General features: G+C 43.6%; 3 protein-coding genes across 4 annotated transcripts; 1 reads left to right on the top strand and 2 right to left on the bottom strand.

The window, feature by feature from the left end:
• Window positions 1–297: 297 nt before the first annotated feature.
• On the bottom strand, window positions 298–4,124 carry LOC136434087 (nuclear nucleic acid-binding protein C1D-like). Its single transcript, XM_066426812.1, has 6 exons — window positions 3,876–4,124; window positions 3,013–3,079; window positions 2,513–2,568; window positions 1,955–2,009; window positions 1,725–1,799; window positions 298–1,419 (listed from the first exon to the last, which is right to left on the bottom strand). The coding sequence occupies exons 1-6, from the start codon at window positions 4,002–4,004 to the stop codon at window positions 1,310–1,312; spliced, it is 492 nt and encodes a 163-aa protein (XP_066282909.1). The 5' UTR covers window positions 4,005–4,124; the 3' UTR covers window positions 298–1,309.
• A 344-nt stretch (window positions 4,125–4,468) lies between these two features.
• LOC136434083 (uncharacterized) lies at window positions 4,469–11,205 on the top strand. Its single transcript, XM_066426806.1, has 6 exons — window positions 4,469–4,579; window positions 5,734–6,623; window positions 6,856–7,078; window positions 7,428–7,474; window positions 8,210–8,338; window positions 8,760–11,205. The coding sequence occupies exons 2-6, from the start codon at window positions 5,775–5,777 to the stop codon at window positions 8,823–8,825; spliced, it is 1,314 nt and encodes a 437-aa protein (XP_066282903.1). The 5' UTR covers window positions 4,469–4,579; window positions 5,734–5,774; the 3' UTR covers window positions 8,826–11,205.
• A 1-nt stretch (window position 11,206) lies between these two features.
• On the bottom strand, window positions 11,207–19,807 carry LOC136434084 (tubulin--tyrosine ligase-like). 2 transcript variants are annotated; one of them, XM_066426808.1, is made up of 9 exons: window positions 19,564–19,807; window positions 18,629–18,707; window positions 18,147–18,385; window positions 17,722–17,854; window positions 16,010–16,142; window positions 15,219–15,286; window positions 14,514–14,607; window positions 13,219–13,337; window positions 11,207–12,724 (listed from the first exon to the last, which is right to left on the bottom strand). In XM_066426808.1, exons 1-9 carry the CDS (start codon window positions 19,805–19,807, stop codon window positions 12,592–12,594), a joined length of 1,242 nt encoding a protein of 413 aa, XP_066282905.1. In that variant the 3' UTR covers window positions 11,207–12,591. The 2 variants fall into 2 exon arrangements, 1 of the variants encoding a protein (XP_066282905.1); XR_010755698.1 differs by lacking the exons at window positions 11,207–12,724; window positions 13,219–13,337; window positions 14,514–14,607; window positions 15,219–15,286 and adding an exon at window positions 15,537–15,625 and having other exon boundaries at window positions 17,214–17,854.
• Between the last annotated feature and the right edge of the window lie 2 nt (window positions 19,808–19,809).

The raw sequence follows: 19,809 nt of genomic DNA, 5'->3' as shown, positions 1-19,809 counted from the left end.
TTGTAAAGTCACTGGTGATTTGAAACTAAAGTTGTTGCTGAACATGTATTTTCTACACGTCAATTGGTCCAGTCGAAACTAGGTTGTCTTTTACCATCAATTTCAAATTGCCAGTGTATGTATGTACATGCCTTTCATGAATTAACTGGTATTTTATGAAATGTGTACACAATTGTACCTTTACATCTGTTGCCATGGTAACACATTCCCAGGATGAAATGATTTTAGCATAATTAAGTCCCTCAGAAAAAATGCTGCAACTAGAAGTAACTACAAGAGACAGTGAATGTCCAAATGTAGATAACAATTTTAAAAGAATGTATTTTGGACATGAACTAGCAAATGTGTAGATGTAGTGGTGAAAATCATGGTTATAAAGTGAAGAAATGATTCCTGCTGTTTCAAAAATAAACTTATGACCAAAATTATGCAGTATGGAAAAAATACTCTATAAAAATTTTTTAGTGAGATGCCATAATACTGGAATGCAACGTACATAATTAACTGTTAGAGTAATGTGAGGTTTCTATAGCCTGGAATCCAAACCTATCATAGCTCCGGAGTCTCTCTCCGCAAATATTTGCGGAGAGAGACTCCGGAGCTATAATAGGTTTGGATTCCAGGCTAAGGGTTCTTCACTAGGACACGGTGATCAGTGGAAACAATAAACTAATAACATAGACTTAAAACCAATACTAGCATTTACTAAGCCAGTAGTGCTGTATGGAGTCTATTAAAAAATGTACAGAATTCTAATAAAATACTTCGATAAAACTGACATGTGACAACGTCTGCTCTCTCTCTCTGGTTCTTACGGTCCGTACAGTTCAAACACACCCCTGGCCTCCCCAAGCCATCAAATGGTACGGTCCGTACAGTTTAAACACACCCCTGGCCTCCCCAAGCCATCAAATGGTACGGTCCGTACAGTTCAAACACACCGCTGGCCTCCCCAAGCCATCAAATGCTTAAATACAACCAACAGCATAACATGAAGTCACTGTAAATTTACAGTAGTGTCCAAATGGGCAACAGTCAAAGCCTGGAAGGTTGAAACAAACAAACAAACAACTTGCTCACACCGGTGGGTTTGGACTCCAGGTCGATAAATTATAATTTGGGGAGGGGGCATGGTGAAAGTTTCCTGATGACAGAGAGTAATATAAGTCCCTGGACCTGCCAGCCGAAATGAGAGTCTCAGTTGCAGCGGCCTTTCAAAGAAAATTTTATGTATAGCTTCTGTTCACATGTATTCTAGCCTGTCTATGTTGAGTCTTTGTGTTCAGCCTGTGTTAAGTCAAGTCCATGTTCAGTGTCTGTGTTCAGTCTCTGCTCCTGTTAAGTCCCTTTTCTTCTTGGTCTGCGGCCCGGCTCTGTCCTGTTGTTTCCTCTTCCCCGACGTCTGCCTGTCCTGAGACCCTGGAAGACACACAAAAACATAACTGTACTGCCTACTTTGGGACCTACATGATCATTGATGACATACATGTATCATATAAAAGTAAATTAGATATACTGTTTTCGCTTGTTTGTTTGCTTGAACCTTTGTTTATTCATGAGGAGCTCAAGTCAGCCTGAAGGCTGCTTCTCATTGACGTCTTGAGGGAAGAGGTAAGGGTCAGACGAAACATAACGGAGATACAAGTTACATCATTTAAGTCCTAATAATCAACATATATCATTACATTTATACACAAAACTTTTAGCGAAAGCTGGTACCGTACCTGCTGACTGCTTGGATGGCTCCCAGAGGGCACTCTTCACTATTCTCTTAGCGGCAGCCTTGTCCACTTTAGCAGCTGGAAATTCAAATAGAAAAATCACATGTAGAAACAAGTATGTCAAGTTCTATCATTTACGACAAGGATGTAAAACATTTTCACATAAATCATGCAAACTGGATCAAACAAGACAAGGTGCACTCTACTGTAGATGTAATTGTGACCATACCCACCTTTCCTCTTATCTTCTATCTCCTTGACTCGGTTCATGTAGCTGCGTATTCTGTCCTGCAGGGTGAGGAGGTGACAGCAGAAGAGAATGTTTAAAAAATAATCAGCTTTAGCTCAGAGTCTGTGGACCCCTTGAACTAACCCGGGATCCAGACCTATTCTAGCTGCCGAGTTTCTTTCATCATATTTACGGAGAGGATGAAAGAGACTCGCAGCTATTATAGGTTTGGATATCAGGTTAGTTTTAAGCTCCCAGGACTGGGTCTCCTAGAAACTCTTTCATCCATAACTATGTATCATGAGGGGATGTTATAATTTGTGTAGAACTTCATACAGTAGATTTTACTGACCAGTAAAAATCAGTGTATCTGCTCATTGTTTCATTACATCATGCCATTACTATTGGTGGATGTATTAGATATTTTTACTAATCACCTGGAGAGACTTCTATTATGATTATCTATTGTAGTCATTATCAGTGCAATGCTGTTAAATTCTGTGTATAATCTCCACAGTATAAAGAGATAGCTGACAGTTTGATTGAAAGGTGTCCTACTTACGAGCTCGTTCTTGATTGGATGGTCCTTGGGGTCGATCCCTTGTGTGGTCAGGTAAACTGAGAGGGAAAAGTGAAAATGTGCTGAAAACTTAACAAAGTGTTATGGGTACAAACAACATTACAGACACTAAGCAACAACTTCATAAAGTTTTCCAGCACACTTCATAGTACATGCTGATGGACATAAGTTTACAACCAACATCATGAATGAAAATTGACTAACAATGAAGATTTTAATGTTATGAACTTATAAAATACAAATGTTTGTAATGATCTCTTTTTTTAAGATTGCAAATTGCACATTAGACGATGGTGATCTTGAGAGGTAAGATTGTATTTTATAAGTTCATAACATTAAAATCTTCATTGTTAGTCAATTTAGATGTGGTACAGTACTAAGGTTAGACCCTGTTCATATCATACCAGGATTTGCAAATCAGGATCAATCCTGTGCATCCAGATTGACAAATCCTGGTATGACAGGGGACTTGAGAAACTTACTCCAGAAGAGAGAGTTGATGGCGTAGACGGCCGTCAGGTGAAGCTTGGCCTGGTCCAGAGACTCCAGCTGGAGGATGGGGTAAAAATGCAAGGTTGCATTACTTCGTAAAATCACTCACATTTTACATGTATTCAGTTTGGGTCAAAAACCTCATACAAACCCACCAACAACGACTGTTTGATCAGCGCATTGATACACAATTAACGTAATAATCTAATGCAGATCTGACAGACAGTGCATTGATACATTGTACTAGTTATTGATACACAGTTTATGTAATTCATACTAATCATCTAATGCAGGTCTGACAGGCAGGCTAATGCCATGTTGGATAGCAGAGGCATCCCAAACATCTGTAATGTTATTGAAATGCACAGGGCGAGTAGTACAGCCCCCTGAGCACACAAACCCAACACACTTACTACAAGGCTGAAAGGTCCAGTTGAGCCACACTGTTACATTCCCTGTAGCTGGTCCCATCCCCAACACTCAGCTGTTAATTAATGTTACATAAGTTTTCCATACTAAGTTTTCCAACACAAGATTCATGTTTTGCTTTTGCACTTGGCAGGGCATATTTTTCAAGCAGATGTTGGGTGAGGCTAAATGTTTACGTTTTCTTTGCTGCCCATATTTGTCCAAACACCTCTCTTTTTGACACAAAAACTAGCAGCTTTGATTTTGCCTCCTAACATCTGCTTGGAGATACAGGTCATCACACTCTCTCCAAGCAGATGCATGGTGCGGCCTATTTTTCTTACGTCTTCATCTCGCATCTCCCCATACAGAGAAACCGTATGACTGCTGAGAGATTCAGTATCAGACGGTCCTCAAAATTATGATACATATGAATTCTATGCACCTTTTCCACGTCCTCCAGAGCCATCTGTAGGAGAGGTTTGAACACCTCCTCCACCGACTTCAGGGAGTCGCTGAACGCCACCAGCCCGCCGTGGATCTCCGAGGGATAGTCCTCCTGTTGCTCTGCCATGTCACAGACCTCTGAGCTACGCGGGGTGGACAAAACAGGACTATTTACAACCGAACTACTGCTGACAAAAACATGTGCACGCTCAGACACTTTGATGATTACTGTAAGCGCATCAAACCGCAAAATTCAGACAGACCCTCCGTGATATGTCAAACTAAACAAAATTTCTCAGACAAAGTCGGCTCATTCCTTTATATAAATATATTGATTGTAGTTTTATCAAAATATGAAATAAAAAAAAAGGAAAACACCTGAAAATTATGCTGTCATTCGGATTTCTTATCATTATGCCGCCGTCAATATTTGGCCAATTCCATTTTTCGGATGTCAAGAGGTTAATATTTTGATACGATTGGGTCATGATGTGTGCATCAATATATAATTAGAAATAAGTCATCAACCATGTTAAAAATTATGTTTTTTTAAATTATTATTTTGGCATATTATAAAGAACATATAAAAACCGAACAGCAAATTCCACCCCCATCAGTGTGATGGTACGACCTGATTGCGTCATGCGACACGTCACGCAGTTCCGTGATCGATATCAGCACAGGTGGCACGGACGGTCCCAGGTACGTGGCGACTCTTTTTCCCTCCCGATATAGGCAGAATTTGGGAAATAACATCTATAAAACCTAACAGTCTGGGCACTTCATACCTTATATCAGCTGTATACAATCGAGTGAACGTTGTGTACGTAATTTAGTCTTGACTACATGTGTGAAACCGGCCCGTTACTTTCGATGCGAACGGTTTCTTACTAAGGCCAAGTCAAATGTCTAGCGTTGAATTATGGCGATAGGCGAAGGTACGAATATAGAGCCAGACTTGTGGTATAAGACGGAAAAGAATAGGCTAGTAGAATACATAGAATAGGCTTGTTTGTTTGTAGCGGGACCTGTACTGTAAACAGAACCCCCCTCCCCCCATACAGGTGTGTGAACATGTTTCCTGCACCGTTATAATTACCCCATGGCACGCAGTCAGGTTTCCCGGGGTATTAAACGATAAGGTTGCAGTCTGTACCAGTCTCCTCTGTAGGAGAGAAACAACGTCAGAAATTTGTCAAGACAGGGCTGGGAGGCCAGCTGGTCAGAAGTGTGTGTAAGGTTCCTTGATCTTTGATCTCCAAGCAGACGTGTGGTTTCTATGTCATCTACGCTGAGCAGAAAGAGGGAAAAAAGGGATAGAAAAAAAAAAGACAAATCTGCCCCGACCTCCTTGGGTGCGAAGACTTCTTGTCGGTATTGTTGTCAACTGAGGCCTGTAACGTTATATGTAGCAAACTCGCTGCCTTTACTAAGGATATTTGCTGCATGCTATCTTATCTACATCAGCATCTAACTTGGTCAGCCATCATATTAAACATAAGCACTCTCTGGCATAACACACCAGTTTTTATCAGTACCGCATGATGTCATGTGTTTAGACTTCCTGGTCACTGGATATATGAAGCATCCGTTGATTCTGCCTTCACTCCAATCAGTGCTGTTTTCCTGTCAAAACCTGAGGGCTAATTTTCAATGTTCAATCTGTCATCTTCAGCTTACAAAAATACATTTTCATTTATTTCATGTCATGACGTTTAAGTTTTTTTGATGGACGGGGACGGGGTGAAACTTCTGTCTGTCCCAACAAGCAACTTTCAGTCGCGGGATGGAGGGACGGGTCCTGGAGGTACTTTTTAAAATCTATATGTTAATTTCTTTTTCAATCGTTGTTTCAGAGAAACATTCTGAGGTCCATCAGACATCCACGAGGTTCATCATGGCCACTACTCTGCTGGCGACCCTTTTTGTTTTCATGCTGTTCTCCACGGTAACATACACTCGTGACATCAGAGTCCGCCAGGCCCTGCCCTCCATTCCAAAGCTGCCCCTGACAACAGAAAGGACAGAGGTCACTCCTGACTTTACTGTGACCGGCGGCTACTCAGAGGAAAACTCAACAGACAGCTACTACACCGGACCCACTCCAACTGATGGTGAGCTGTTGGACAATGCCTCTGACATTGGGAATGACACAAGTGTGGGTACAAACGGGACAGAAGACGCCACGGTAGATCACGTCAACGGCACGGGAACTGGCAACAGCACAGATGTGACCTCCGCCGTGAACTCTACTGAGCTGGTTGGGAACGGTACTGCCGTCAGCCCTGGGATGGAGAACAACATGACGGCTGACAAAAACACAACGGCAACAGCCAACGCCACAGGACAGTCGGAGCAAACTGCAGACAACTCTACAACCATCTCAGTCAACTCGACAGCCGTGCTAGCGAACTCGACAGAACTCACAGCGAACTCGACAGATGTTTCGGTAAACTCGACGACAGTACCGGCAAACTACACAGAATTTCCAGCTAACACAACAGAATTTCCAGTTGACTTTACAGACATCCCGACGGAATCGATTGGCACCGGTCCTACCATGAGCCTCGGTACAGGAACCGAGGGCTACGGTACAACCGAGGGTTACAGTACAGGTACCGAGGGCTATGGTACAACCGAGAGTCAGACGTACGGGACCAGTCAGACAATGGAGACTTGGACAGGGAAGGAACCGACTACCACCACGCTCAAGTGGGAAACCAGCACTGCTATGTCCAGTACTCAGGTAAGCAGGACACAAATCTAGTCCTTTTTAGTACTTTACGACCAAATTAAGAAACTTAAACCAAAACTCCCAGGTCCATGATCTGTGATCACCACAGGACCAGCAACACATTTTATTTCCATCTTTAACAAAAATTAAAAGGAACTTGTCTAACAGGAACCATGCATTTGTAACTGTTCACAATTATGGTGAAACAGCTAATTTTGAAGGTTTGTTTTCAAAATGATTTCAGCCCCCCACAAAGGAATCGTTTCTGCAGTCGACGACAAAGTCCACACCTGCCTCTGCCACCAAGTCCACACCTACACCTGAGACCACACCTGAGACCACACCTGCACCTGCCACCGAGGAGACACCTGCAACATCTAAGGAACAGCAGTTGACGCCAACGGAGGCACCGAAGACCGTCTCAGCCAAGGAAGACAACAACACGGAGGGAGACAAGGATGAAGGAGGTACGGAGCACTGGAAATGTTCAAATGGTTTCATGGCCACGGTTTTCGTGGTGACCTAAGTTCACTGCAAATTAAAAACCATCACCAACACTCTATTTTCTCCCAACTGTGAAATTAAATCCCCGCCAACATAAATGCAGTCACAGTAAACTTACAGGGAAATGTCTGCTGAGTATGGTCGTGGTGCAGGGTGTAAATGTACTGAATCTTCTTACTGGGTACTGTAGAAAAATACAATAACAATTGCTTGTTCAGAAGACTATTGTCTGGATAAGTGAAGACAATAAAAGATATATCATTCTGTGTTGTAAGGTGTTACCAAGACTGACACCTGTTTGTGTTCCTGCAGGGGACAAGTCATTTGGAGACCAGATTAGAGAAAAGCTGAAGTCTCATGTAAGTACAAGCTAAGGTTTCTGGTCTTCTACCTGCACTTGTCTTACTCAGATACAGTTCTTCCTGGTGTGCCAACAAGGTTCAGTTCTGCATTGACTCACCAGTGGTTAGTAAGATAAACAGTTCAGTATTAATTATGGTTTTAATGGTTTTTATTCAGTAAGGACCTCGCAGGCTTGAGATTACACTAATATTTGTGCTTCCAATACAGAATGGTTTACAATATTGACCACATAGAAATATTAATATCACAATCAACACAACTAATTTAAAGCAAGCTTAAAACATTTAGAAAATCATTAAACAGTTAAAATCTATAACAATGGCCAGGTATAAGTATGTAACGCTAAAAACCTGTGTACTCATTAATTTTCTTGTTGTACAGTCTAATTGCACTGTAGAGGAAAGAGTTTCTGACCTCTTTTCAGGCGTTTGGTAGACTGACCCTGCCAGAGTTTCAAAGGATGTGTCCAGTGGCTACAGTCCTACTATTCTCCAAGCAGAGGTTTCGGTCGAGTGGGGTAGGAGTGTCTGGGATTTTTAACGTTCCTCTTGGTGAGAGGAGAGTGCAAAAAAATCCCGGCCACAACTATTCCCCCCTCCCCCCCCCGATCCAAACCTCTGCTTGGAGAATACAGTCCTACTAGTGAGAGGCACTAAGTCATGCAGAATTTGCATTATACATGCAGAAGATAAAATGGAAAAAGACAGATTTTCCGTCCGTTTTTCCTGCAGGAGGCGCGGTTCATCCTGAGCATCATGATCCCCGTGGGGGCGGGCGTGGTCGGTGCCATCGCCATCGTGGGGTTCGTGTACGGCGTGAAGGCCTGCCGGCGAAGGTTCCGCAGGAAGAGGAAGCTAAGGGTAAGCACAACAAACAAACAAGCAAACAAACAAACAAACACAGCACTCATGGATATAGTACCCGTATTAAAGTCAAACTTGTACAAGTGACCACCTCTACATAAGACCACTTTTTGGTGGTCCCTTAGATAATTTTCCCCATTGACACAGGCATTAAGTCCCTGTGTATTCAGTGTCCACCTGTCCACATCTTACCGGCCCCCGAGTGGTCTTCTTGGGCAGTGAAGTATTGTTTTTAAGTGTGTGAGTCTGTATGTGCATGTTTCTGACTTTGCATGAAGGGGGTGAAGACTGCCATTGCCTTGTTTTGTAAAAAATATGCCACCTTCACATCCCAGTTTGACACACGTGTGAGGTAACATTTGTTTGTGTTTGAGGAGACCTTTGTTTGTGTTTACTGACAGTTTTTCTTCCGCCCCAGCCGGAGGAGACAATGGGTATGGACCGAGTCATGCTGCTGGCCGGCAGCTCCGACGAAGAGTTCTGATTGGTCAGGGTAACCTGCAGCCTTTCTACATCGATTTCCTATTGGCCGCCAGCTCTGGTAAAGACTTCTCATTGGTTTAACGACTGCAGCCTTCCAACATCAAGATTCCTGTATGAACCTTCAAACTTTCCAATAGTCTGAGTTCAAAGTAGCTCACTTAACCTTTAGCACACTAAAGTAGCCATTTGGCCACCAATTTTATATTACTTACAGGGTTAGTCAGCTGGGAGAAGGTTAATGTAAAAGTTTGAGTTGTCAGAAGAATTCAGTGTTTTTTTTATAGTGAACTTTATATTTCTTTGTTAAACATATCCTAGTGGCAAGTTTTCCTCAGTGTTTGTTTGTTAACTGTTGTATTTTTTGTTAAAAGTCAGGTTAGACAATACATGTAGATGTTGTACAGTATGCCTTTCAACAGATCTTTGTTTTGAGAGTTTATTTGAGAATTCTTCTAAAAGTTGTCAGGTTTTCTGGTCTCCTGGTGTCTCCAGGATGTTATTCCGTTATCCAAACCTATCATAGCGGCAGTCTCTTTTGTTCTCTTTGCAAAGAGGTCTGGAGTAGAGGGCGAAAGAGACTTGTCAGTTCTGAAAGAGCCTCGGCGGCTATGATAGGTTTGGATGCCAGACTGCCAAGATGTGACGAGTGTGTGAGAATAGGTTATAGATCCTGCAGTGCCTTGTGTTGTTGTGTGGATAGTGCAGTTTGTGTGTAGTCGGCAGCAGCTGGTGCAGCCCGGGGCTGCGTGGCACAGCAGCAGGTGAGGTAATGTGCAAACAGTCTGGTGAGTTGGCAGAAGGGGGAGGGGGGCAGGGCTAAAACAGCTTTTTGTTTTCTGCATGCAATATGTGATTAGTGATACTGAGATTTCTAGAATGCAAGTTGTTAATATCCTTTTCTGCAATCTGAAAACTTATTCTGCAAATTTTGAGCCCTGGTGAGTTGGCAGAAGGGGAGGGGGGCACTGAGCACAAAAACTTAATTTCTGTTTTCTGCAAATTATGTGGTTACAAAAATGTTAAGAAATGCTGAGCTTTCCAGATTGCAAGTTGTTGATATTTGTTTCTGCAATCTGAAAACTTATTCTGCAAATTCCGAGCCCTGGGGGTTCAGGCCTTATATATATATATATATATTGTGGTTCTTCCAAAGTCCAAACTCCAAAGCATGCCTTTTAGTTTGAGAGCTGGAAAAGCTATCAAAAGCCATGACATGGCAAATAGATTCGTTTTCATTTCTAGGAATTCCTAGCTACGTTTCCAGCTGCAAGAATGTAACCATGGCTCATTGAATAGATTGATAACAATAATGAGATACTTTGTAGTGAAAACTTCTCGACAACAAATAAGAATTCTTCCATTTCAATAGATAAGAACCAGCTTCAGCAGGTTTTGACTGTATATTTTTGAAAATGGGTGTAAAAATTTGACCACTATGAAAATTGATATCAGTATGAGACAGGCGAGGACAGCTGTTTCTTGTGACTGAGATAAGATAAAAGCAAGCAATATTCAGATGACATAATTGTTGTATTTATGAGATTTAAGACAGAAAAACTGACATATCAGAGATGAATGTTGCTGTGATTCTGACTGAAGTGCAATGTAGATACAGTGATGTACGATGGAGTTACTGTATGTAGGATAAAAACTGCATAAAAAGTGTTGCATTTCATAGCAGTTAACCAGGAGTCTTGTGTACATTTCTCTTGCTGTGTGTTTTGTTTTAAATCTGACTTGGTAGGGATGCAAGAATCTGTCAATCAAAAATAATGCAATTCAGATGATTTTTATAAGGCATATCAACTTCCCAATAAGACATATTAGCTTCCCTAAGTGACAAGACACATCAACTCCCTTACAAGACATATCAGTCTCCTACAAGACACATCAACTTCCCTACAATCTTATGAACTTCCCTACAAGACAAATCAGCTTCCCTACAAGACATATCAACTTTCATGCAAGACATATGTTCCATGGAAGATATAGAAATTTCCTTGCAAGACGTCAATCTCCTTGCAAGACACAACTTCTTAAAGACACATGGACATTTTCTAACAAGTTCTTGAGACATGTCACAGGATCCTTTCCAAACATGTCATATATTATAAATCCTAGTCGCATACCCTGCCTTGTCAAAGATGATTTCTGATGACTCCAAATATTTTCTTCCACTGATGAAAGAGCATTCCATGATATCGTTGCTGTCCGCTGCATATGTGCCAACCGGCCAGAGAAATGTACACCCACGAGGACACCTATCTGTACACCAGTGTGTAACAGTGATTTATAATCAGTTGTGTTGTGTTGTGTTGCCCATGCAGGCCTTCTCAGGCTTGTTATGCAGATTATTGTGGCAATAAACATGACAGGCGTGAGTCGTGTGGCGATGTCTTTATTTGAGTTTATCTCTATTTTTTGCATTTTTCATGATAGTACTTGATTTAGCCTGTGTTTACACAAGCTCTCAGGCTGATGTAAATGACCCCCACTCCAAGAGGCGGTATCCGTCGGGCCAGCCGCTAGGAGTGTAATTAAGTCAGGCTAGCATTTAACTCAGTAAGACATGCATAGTACCAAAATGTGCGGTCTGGCATTGGCGGAGTGTAAGTCTGGAAACATGTAAGACTTAGTAATCAAATTACATGTGTCTAGTACTTGTACCTAATGACTTTTCTTAAAGTACAAAAATAAACAATACATACAGTACATATAGAATGACAATTTTGATAAAACAACTTGATCACTATCGATAGCTAAAGGATGACTTCCTACTTACCTATTTCATGAATATAAAAACTGTTGTATGTACAAAAAATGATTATTTTCACAAAACAACTTCACAAAGTTAAAACTCATACATACAAAATGCTTTCTTTAGATCAACAAGAACAATCACTTACTGATAATTTGCTCAAAAGAGAGTTACTTTACACAAACAAATTACAACCAACAAGTTTACCTATCTACAGCCAAGGCACAGGTCAATTCTCACCATAGGAGAGATATTCTAACTAGTCAGCTAGTTTTCCCTCTTACACTAAGTTACAGTAAGGTTCCTGGCTTGTTTCCTTTCATTCTCACTGATTGCATATATATTGAAACTCCAGTCCAGGCAGGTTCTTCTTGTATCTACAGAAACAATCTGAACTTGACCTCTGCCCCAGGTGATGTTGTCCCTGTGAGAATGAGTCCCTGTGGGAGTGACGAGCAGTTCTGTGTGCAGCAGCAGAAATGGTGGGACCGACCCACAGCCAGTCCATTCATAGAGTGTTCTTCACACGCGCACCTTAACGCTTGGCTTGCCGTTCTTCACATGCATGTGTTCAGAGATGAAGCAGTTATGTGGGTGCAGCAGACTTTGACGGGATCCTTCTTCTAACCACAGTGGTTTGTGTATATTCTCCATTTAATAACACTAATCTGCTGGGTTACACAAATCCACCACAGTGGGTTTGAGAGATTTCTAGTGCAGCACCCCCCAGGTATGCACAGTTTAGATACACAGGAGTGTATCATACCGGGGGACGTCGCAATAGAGATCTCTTTAGACAATTTTTTTTCTGGGTGGCGGATAAATGTGACCTGGCGGAATCATGTTAGTAGATGTTACATAAATCTAATTTTCCCAGTGGAACAGTGATATGTGTATTAACCAACTTCCTCTGTTGTACCTGGCACAGTTCCATCTGCTAAACACCTGTCGCCAGCTGATATGTTTGTTACAGTTTGATACATAACTACTCCCGACTGAAGCCTGTCAGTCACAACTTCTCAAACACATCCCGGATGTTGCCAGCTGTTCCGGACCGGTCCACTTCTCCCTCAGCTGTGGGGGGGAACAGAGGGTCAACGGCAATGTCCACAATTCCTGCAGCGAGGTCGGGAAGGAGTTTCCTGGGGAGGAACAAAATTGTAAATTTAGGAGTCAATCCACATTCCAAATCTGTGCAAACATACATGAAAGTCAAATCCAAACCTCAGAGTAGAATTTTGAAAGATCCATTCCCCAATAGCAGGCTCCCCAATAGCCTTGGCTCTTTCTTTAAACTGTTCAAGCAGACAAGCAATGGTGGCAAACACATTATAACTCATCACAGGCACAAGAAACATTTACACAGCATGTTGGACTTTACATGTATGTTCACATGTATCACTTGCACATACTGGACATCATTGACAATAATCTGTATTTGTTCACACTGACATAACACAGACCACTGCTACAGGGATACCATTATCCATTTCCTAGTGATTATTTCGTTGATGGAGGTTAGAGATCCAGGTAGAACATTAGTAATACAAAATACATCAAGAAAACGGGTAGCATCCACATCAGTGAAAGAAGTGTTTGTTCTGTACTCTATAGAGTTTGTTTGTTTGTTTGTTACCTTGCGCAGGCCGGCGCCCCGTTGACCTCGATGAGCCAGACCTTCAGCTGCCGGTCCAGCATGAAGTCAAACCCGAACAGCTGGAAGCTGCAGTAGTCCAGCCCGGCCGTGCTGATGTTCTACAGAAAACAGAACAAACCATGGTTACCACTCTGCTGTACTGTACAGAACAAACCATGGTTACCACTCTACTGTACAGAACAAACCATGGTTACCACTCTGCTCTGTACAGAACAAACCATGGTTACCACTCTGCTGTACAGAACAAACCAGGGTTACCACTCTGCTCTGTACAGAACAAACCATGGTTACCACTCTGTACTGTACAGAACAAACCATGGTTACCACTCTGTACTGTACAGAACAAACCATGGTTACCACTCTACTGTACTGATGTTCTACAGACAACAGAACAAACCATGGTTACCACTCTGCTGTACTGTACAGAACAAACCATGGTTACCACTCTGCTGTACTGTACAGAACAAACCATGGTTACCACTCTGTACTGTACAGAACAAACCATGGTTACCACTCTACTGTACAGAACAAACCATGGTTACCACTCTGCTCTGTACAGAACAAACCATGGTTACCACTCTGCTCTGTACAGAACAAATCATGGTTACCACTCTGCTCTGTACAGAACAAACCATGGTTACCACTCTGCTGTACTGATGTTCTACAGACAACAGAACAAACCATGGTTACCACTCTGCTGTACTGTACAGAACAAACCATGGTTACCACTCTGCTCTGTACAGAACAAACCCAAACAGCTGGAAACTGCAGTAGTCCAGCCCCGCCGTGCTGATGTTCTACAAACAACGTGGACATGAAAGACCACGCTTCAGTTTGGGAATACAAGAGATCATATTCAACGTCAAAAATCTCTTTCTGTTGAGAGAGAAATCATCATCATCATCATCATCATCATCATTCTTCCGGATGATGATGAGCAAAATGACATGTCAAATGACATGTGAAATGTAAGTTAAATGTGTTGTTGAGACAAATGGATAACAAAAAACTAGTGCAAAGTTTGTTTATAATATGGTGGAGCTGCACACGTTGTCGAACCATACTCGTCAAAACCTTTGCAACATTGACATTCAAACACGGAACTAGACTTGGGATTTTAAACTAAAAAAGGGGGAGGGTCCAGTAGATCCAAAACAGTAGAAAAGTCAAGGATTGATACTTTTTGATGTTTTATATACGAAGAGCTAGACACTAGATGTACTCAGTGGCAGCTCCGTACATAAACATGCACAAAGTAGCAGACTCTGTCTCACCTCCCTGATGGCCTCTAAGCAGTTCCTGATGATGGTTCTGACTTGAGGAAGAACTGCAGTCTCCAAGGTGGTGCCGTGTTCAGTCTCAAGAAACCTGTAAATTGATCATTAAGGACAAAGAAGTCAGATGATACAAAGTACAAGACTGGAACAAGGCTACAAAAAGTTTCCAGTCTTCTTAATGCCTTCCTTGAATAATTTGATCAGGTTGGCAAACGACTGGATTACAAAGTTCTTCATTCACAACCAAGCAGCTACAACAGCCGAGATTTCAGTGGCCTTCTGGCAACTAGTGACTGGTTCCAATCAGCACTACAGCTAGGGGGCGCTGCTACAGTGTGAAGAATGCTGTCCCAAGCACGACTGAGTCTAAATCCCAATTACATTGTTGGTGCCTTGCCTTTACACTAGAAAAGGGTCTGAGTTACCAGTACAATACTACACACTGTAAATGCAGAAATGTTCGCGGTGGTTTCATGTTCGCGGTTTTCGCGGCGACCGTTTCACCGCGAACTTAAAACCACCGCAAACATTTTTGTCCAATACTGTAGCAGTATGTGACTATAGCGCTGCCGCAAACTTAAAACCACCGCGAAGACCCCATTTTCACCTTAGCATGAAATAAAAACCACACGAACTTTAATGCACTTACAGTACTTTATGCATTGATGTAGCTAAAGGTATGCTGAAGATTAATAAAAGTACCTATTGAACTCCTGGAAGAACATCTCGTTGCCCTCCTCATATTTGCCGTAGTTCGCAGAGTGGGCTTCCTGAGGGCAAGACGTGAGGTTAGTTTCGTATGGAATAGAGTTTGAGCATAGCTTTAGAAGAACTGCAATGAATACTGGCTCTGAAGAAATCATTACTTTACAGGTGCTCAACTACATGAAATACAATGCATTTCTGTAAAAAAAACGTGTGCGAAATGTAACGTTACATTGACCATTGGCCTTAAAAGCTCTCAGTCCAATATAGATATACAATGTCTACATGGCAGAAAAGGGAAAAGAAGCACCTTCCTACATGCTACAGGGTGTGGAGGTTGGACGTGGAGGATTGCAGCCCAGTAAAGCGACAAACAGCAGTGCAGAACTACATGTAGGAAGGTTCTGAAAAGATAAGAAAGGTGCAGAAAGCCTGGATATGACTATGAGCAGAAACTGAACTGAACCAGGGATGGGGAACAGTCAGAGAGAAAGTGCATCTTGAGAACATGTATGGCATTGACGACTTACGATTCTATCAAACTCTCTGTCTCATTTTAAGTGGACAACTGTACATGTCAGCAGACAGCTAACAGCAGTCACACCTCTTGGACACACGGCAAAATATGTCATGTCATGCACATCACTACTGCAGCTGGGCCAGAGGAGTTCAAACTTGCCAACCGTTCTCTGTTGTTCTGAAGCGGAAATCACAGCCACAAGACTCCGGGTCTGTATATAAACAACATGCCGGGAAAGAGACAGTGGCGTGGGTATCATATTACTGACCTGTAGGCAGTGATTGGTCAGGTGGCTTGTCAGGTCCTGAAGGTCGCCTGGGTCGTAGGGGTCAGACGACGTTCTGAGGACTCCCTCCCTGAACAGCCAGATGCTGTACTGGTGATCGAGCAGCACCCACATCCTACAAACAAAGAAAAAAAGAGTTTTAGTATGTTAACACCTGAATGCAGCATACGACTGTCGGACTGTGGTTACGGTATAAGATCTACCGTTAGACAACTAAAAACACCCCTGACCCACCTCATGTCAGGGGTGTCCCTGTGGTGTAGTGGTCTGCGCCTTTGCTACTATGCCACATCTGGTTCAAATTACTTGGACCAGAAGGACTGGTTCAAGCCCCAGGTAGGGCACCTCTGGACAAGAGGCGCATTGAGTCATACCAGAGACTTTATAAAAATGGTACATACTTATGAAACAGTATGGAAGTTAAACACACTCCACTGCCAGTGGACTAGCCCCCTGCTGCAGTGATTGCACCACAGTGTGGCCCAGGGCTATGAAACGGAGATGGGCACCGCCCTATACATCAATTATGGTGTGGGAGGATTTTAACTTAACCCACCTCATGTCGAACTTCCTGCTCCCCGTGAGCAGCAGCGGGTCCTCGATGTACTTCTGCAGGACGTGGGACTGCTTCCCTCTGTCCACAAACAAACAAACAAACAAACACCCCTGTCCCACCTCATGTCGAACTTCCTGCCCCCCGTGAGCAGCAGCGGGTCCTCGATGTACTTCTGCAGGACGTGGGACTGCTTCCCTCGGTCCACAAACAAACAAACAAACAAACAAACACCCCTGTCCCACCTCATGTCGAACTTCCTGCTCCCCGTGAGCAGCAGCGGGTCCTCGATGTACTTCTGCAGGACGTGGGACTGCTTCCCTCTGTCCACAAACAAACAAACAAACAAACAAACACCCCTGACCCACCTCATGTCGAACTTCCTGCTCCCCGTGAGCAGCAGCGGGTCCTTGATGTACTTCTGCAGGACGTGGGACTGCTTCCCTCTGTCCACAAACAAACAAACAAACAAACAAACAAACAAACAAACACCCCTGACCCACCTCATGTCGAACTTCCTGCTCCCCGTGAGCAGCAGCGGGTCCTCGATGTACTTCTGCAGGACGTGGGACTGCTTCCCTCTGTCCACAAACAACAAACAAACAAATAAACAAACAAACACCCCTGACCCACCTCATGTCAAACTTCCTGCTCCCCGTGAGCAGCAGCGGGTCCTCGATGTACTTCTGCAGGACGTGGGACTGCTTCCCTCTGTCCACAAACAACAAACAAACAAACAAACAAACACCCCTGTCCCACCTCATGTCGAACTTCCTGCTCCCCGTGAGCAGCAGCGGGTCCTCGATGTACTTCTGCAGGACGTGGGACTGCTTCCCTCTGTCCACAAACAACAAACAAACAAATAAACAAACAAACACCCCTGTCCCACCTCATGTCGAACTTCCTGCTCCCCGTGAGCAGCAGCGGGTCCTCGATGTACTTCTGCAGGACGTGGGACTGCTTCCCTCTGTCCACAAACAACAAACAAACAAACAAACAAACACCCCTGTCCCACCTCATGTCGAACTTCCTGCTCCCCGTGAGCAGCAGCGGGTCCTCGATGTACTTCTGCAGGACGTGGGACTGCTTCCCTCTGTCCACAAACAACAAACAAACAAACAAACAAACACCCCTGTCCCACCTCATGTCGAACTTCCTGCTCCCCGTGAGCAGCAGCGGGTCCTCGATGTACTTCTGCAGCACGTGGGACTGCTTCCCTCTGTCCACAAACTCCAGCAGCGCCTCGCAGTCCGACGAGATCAGGATGTCCTCGCCTGCAGACAGATAACACTATCATTTCTAAAGAAGACAACTTTGTCAAGATGACAGAAGGTCATAATTTTTGTCTGTCATTTGCAAAGAATTGAATTTTAAGTGAGATTCTCATCAAATGATGGAATGACGGGCACAAGGGAAACACAACAATATCAGTATTAGTAGGTCTTATTTCAGCAGCCTCATAAAATTCTATGTTAAAATGTTTAAAAAAATAAATTATGCTGTTATCTTTGAAAGCCCTGACTTTTCTGGATACACCACCACAAAACCAGACACCAAGATCCGCACCTTTAGCGCCGGCAGAAGCCTTAGCAATCCAGACGCTGTCATTCCCGCGCCCATTCCCGCCGGCAGCCGCGGCACGGAACTCGCTTCTCTCGTCCTTCCGCCTCGGCTTCAATCCCAGCCTGCCCCTGGCTGCCTTCCCATCATCCTCTGCGAGGAACCTGGCGGGGCAGACGACGAAAGACGGCGGCATCCAGAGGAACGGGTCGGACCCGGCGGCCGCGCTGTAGCTCTGGACAGTCCTGCAGGGGGACACCGTAAATGCAATTACTTTCGTGGTGCTTTTATTTGTTGTCATGGTAATGTATCGCTTGTTCCTTGCATTACCCATACTTCTGTGATTTGTGCCTTTGATTATCCCACGGCTGGAAGTCTGTTTAGCCATGGTCACAATTTACCCCACCAACCTCTGCTTGGAGAGAAATAAACCAGTCTACACACACCTCGACACTTACAGTACAACATAAAAACAGACAGCTGTTTACCTGACCATGGAAGTCTTCCTGCAGATGCTGCCCGACCCTCGGTAGTAGTTCACCAGCTGGACCAGACCTGGCTCGTGGCCTGGAGCAGACAACAACAAATGACAAAAACTAATAAACACTCAAGATTCAAGAAACAACAGTCACAAAGAATAAACAACAACAACATATGTTTTCAGTCTTTGAAAAAAAAAAATGGTTCAGAGTTTGTTTGACGTAACCTGTTTTGGAAAACACATATGATAGTCAGTCATATTACGATACAATATTTGTGTACTAGTCTACCAGTAGAGTTAATCAATTCAATCATCCTTTTTTAATCTGCGAATTAGCAATTACTGGGAGGGGGCGTGTCCGGGAGCCAGCCCGTAGGTTCTATATTTCTATTCTAATTATACCGGCTTACGAATATTCTTTGAAGGTGTGCATGTGGACTGAACATAAAACTAGAGTTATTAGTTTGTGCTACATATACTTCAGGTTTGCTATGTTAGTTTAGCGATTACGGGGTCTTTTTATAAATATGAATTGGTATTGAATTTTTCTTTTTATTTGAGTTGAATGTGTGATAGTTGTGTGCCGATTTGTTAAAAATAGAGAGAACGATAGCGGCCCCCCAAAACACCCCTCCAAATGAAATGGTATGGGGACCCTGTGACGTCACAATTCAAGATGGCGGACACCACACATGCCAACGGATCCAACAAAGGTTTTGCTACGCAAACCTGTAATCATGATGATCACTGAAGATAGTACGGGCGTAAGTTAGTAAGTTAAGTAGTACCACATATGGGGGGGGGGGGCAATCTGGACTGGAAACTCCACCAAGAAAAACAACCCTCCCTTCTTTTGGAACAGCCCACTGCACCAGACGGTACAGAACCTAACCTTGCCCTCCCCACCCGACTGCCTTCTTATAAAACTGTGCGCAGTCTCACCCAGCCGTCCGAACGGCAGTTTGTTCCGCTCGCCCAGCATGAGGTGGAACCGCGCGGAGTCCCTCGGCAGGCCTCGCCAGTCCCCCCGAGCCACCAGCAGCTCCGCCACGGCGCCGTACACGCTGCTGCTCTCGTCCCTGTTCACGAACGTGTACATCCCGCACAGACCCGCCGGAGAACCGCTCCCACCGCGCCGCTGCCAGGTTATAAATTTCCGATGATTTCTGCCATATCTGTAGAACATTC

The sequence above is a fragment of the Branchiostoma lanceolatum genome, chromosome 4 (genome assembly GCF_035083965.1).
Source record: "Branchiostoma lanceolatum isolate klBraLanc5 chromosome 4, klBraLanc5.hap2, whole genome shotgun sequence".
In the NCBI taxonomy this organism is placed as follows: domain Eukaryota; kingdom Metazoa; phylum Chordata; class Leptocardii; order Amphioxiformes; family Branchiostomatidae; genus Branchiostoma; species Branchiostoma lanceolatum.
This window is presented reverse-complemented; position numbering and strand designations above follow the sequence as displayed.

Coding starts and splice junctions, on each gene's coding strand:
- LOC136434084 (XM_066426808.1), bottom strand. CDS start 19,807: ATGTTCTACAGATATGGCAGAAATCATCGGAAATTTATAACCTGGCAG. Junction 16,143..17,721: donor AGCAGGAAGTTCGACATGAG/GTGGGACAGGGG, acceptor CTTTGTTTGTAG/GATGTGGGTGCTGCTCGATC. Junction 14,608..15,218: donor TTCTTCCAGGAGTTCAATAG/GTACTTTTATTA, acceptor ATCAATTTACAG/GTTTCTTGAGACTGAACACG.
- LOC136434083 (XM_066426806.1), top strand. CDS start 5,775: ATGGCCACTACTCTGCTGGCGACCCTTTTTGTTTTCATGCTGTTCTCC. Junction 7,079..7,427: donor GGGAGACAAGGATGAAGGAG/GTACGGAGCACT, acceptor GTGTTCCTGCAG/GGGACAAGTCATTTGGAGAC. Junction 7,475..8,209: donor GAGAAAAGCTGAAGTCTCAT/GTAAGTACAAGC, acceptor TTTTTCCTGCAG/GAGGCGCGGTTCATCCTGAG.
- LOC136434087 (XM_066426812.1), bottom strand. CDS start 4,004: ATGGCAGAGCAACAGGAGGACTATCCCTCGGAGATCCACGGCGGGCTG. Junction 2,569..3,012: donor CATCAACTCTCTCTTCTGGA/GTAAGTTTCTCA, acceptor TTTCCCTCTCAG/TTTACCTGACCACACAAGGG. Junction 1,420..1,724: donor GCCATCCAAGCAGTCAGCAG/GTACGGTACCAG, acceptor TGTGTCTTCCAG/GGTCTCAGGACAGGCAGACG.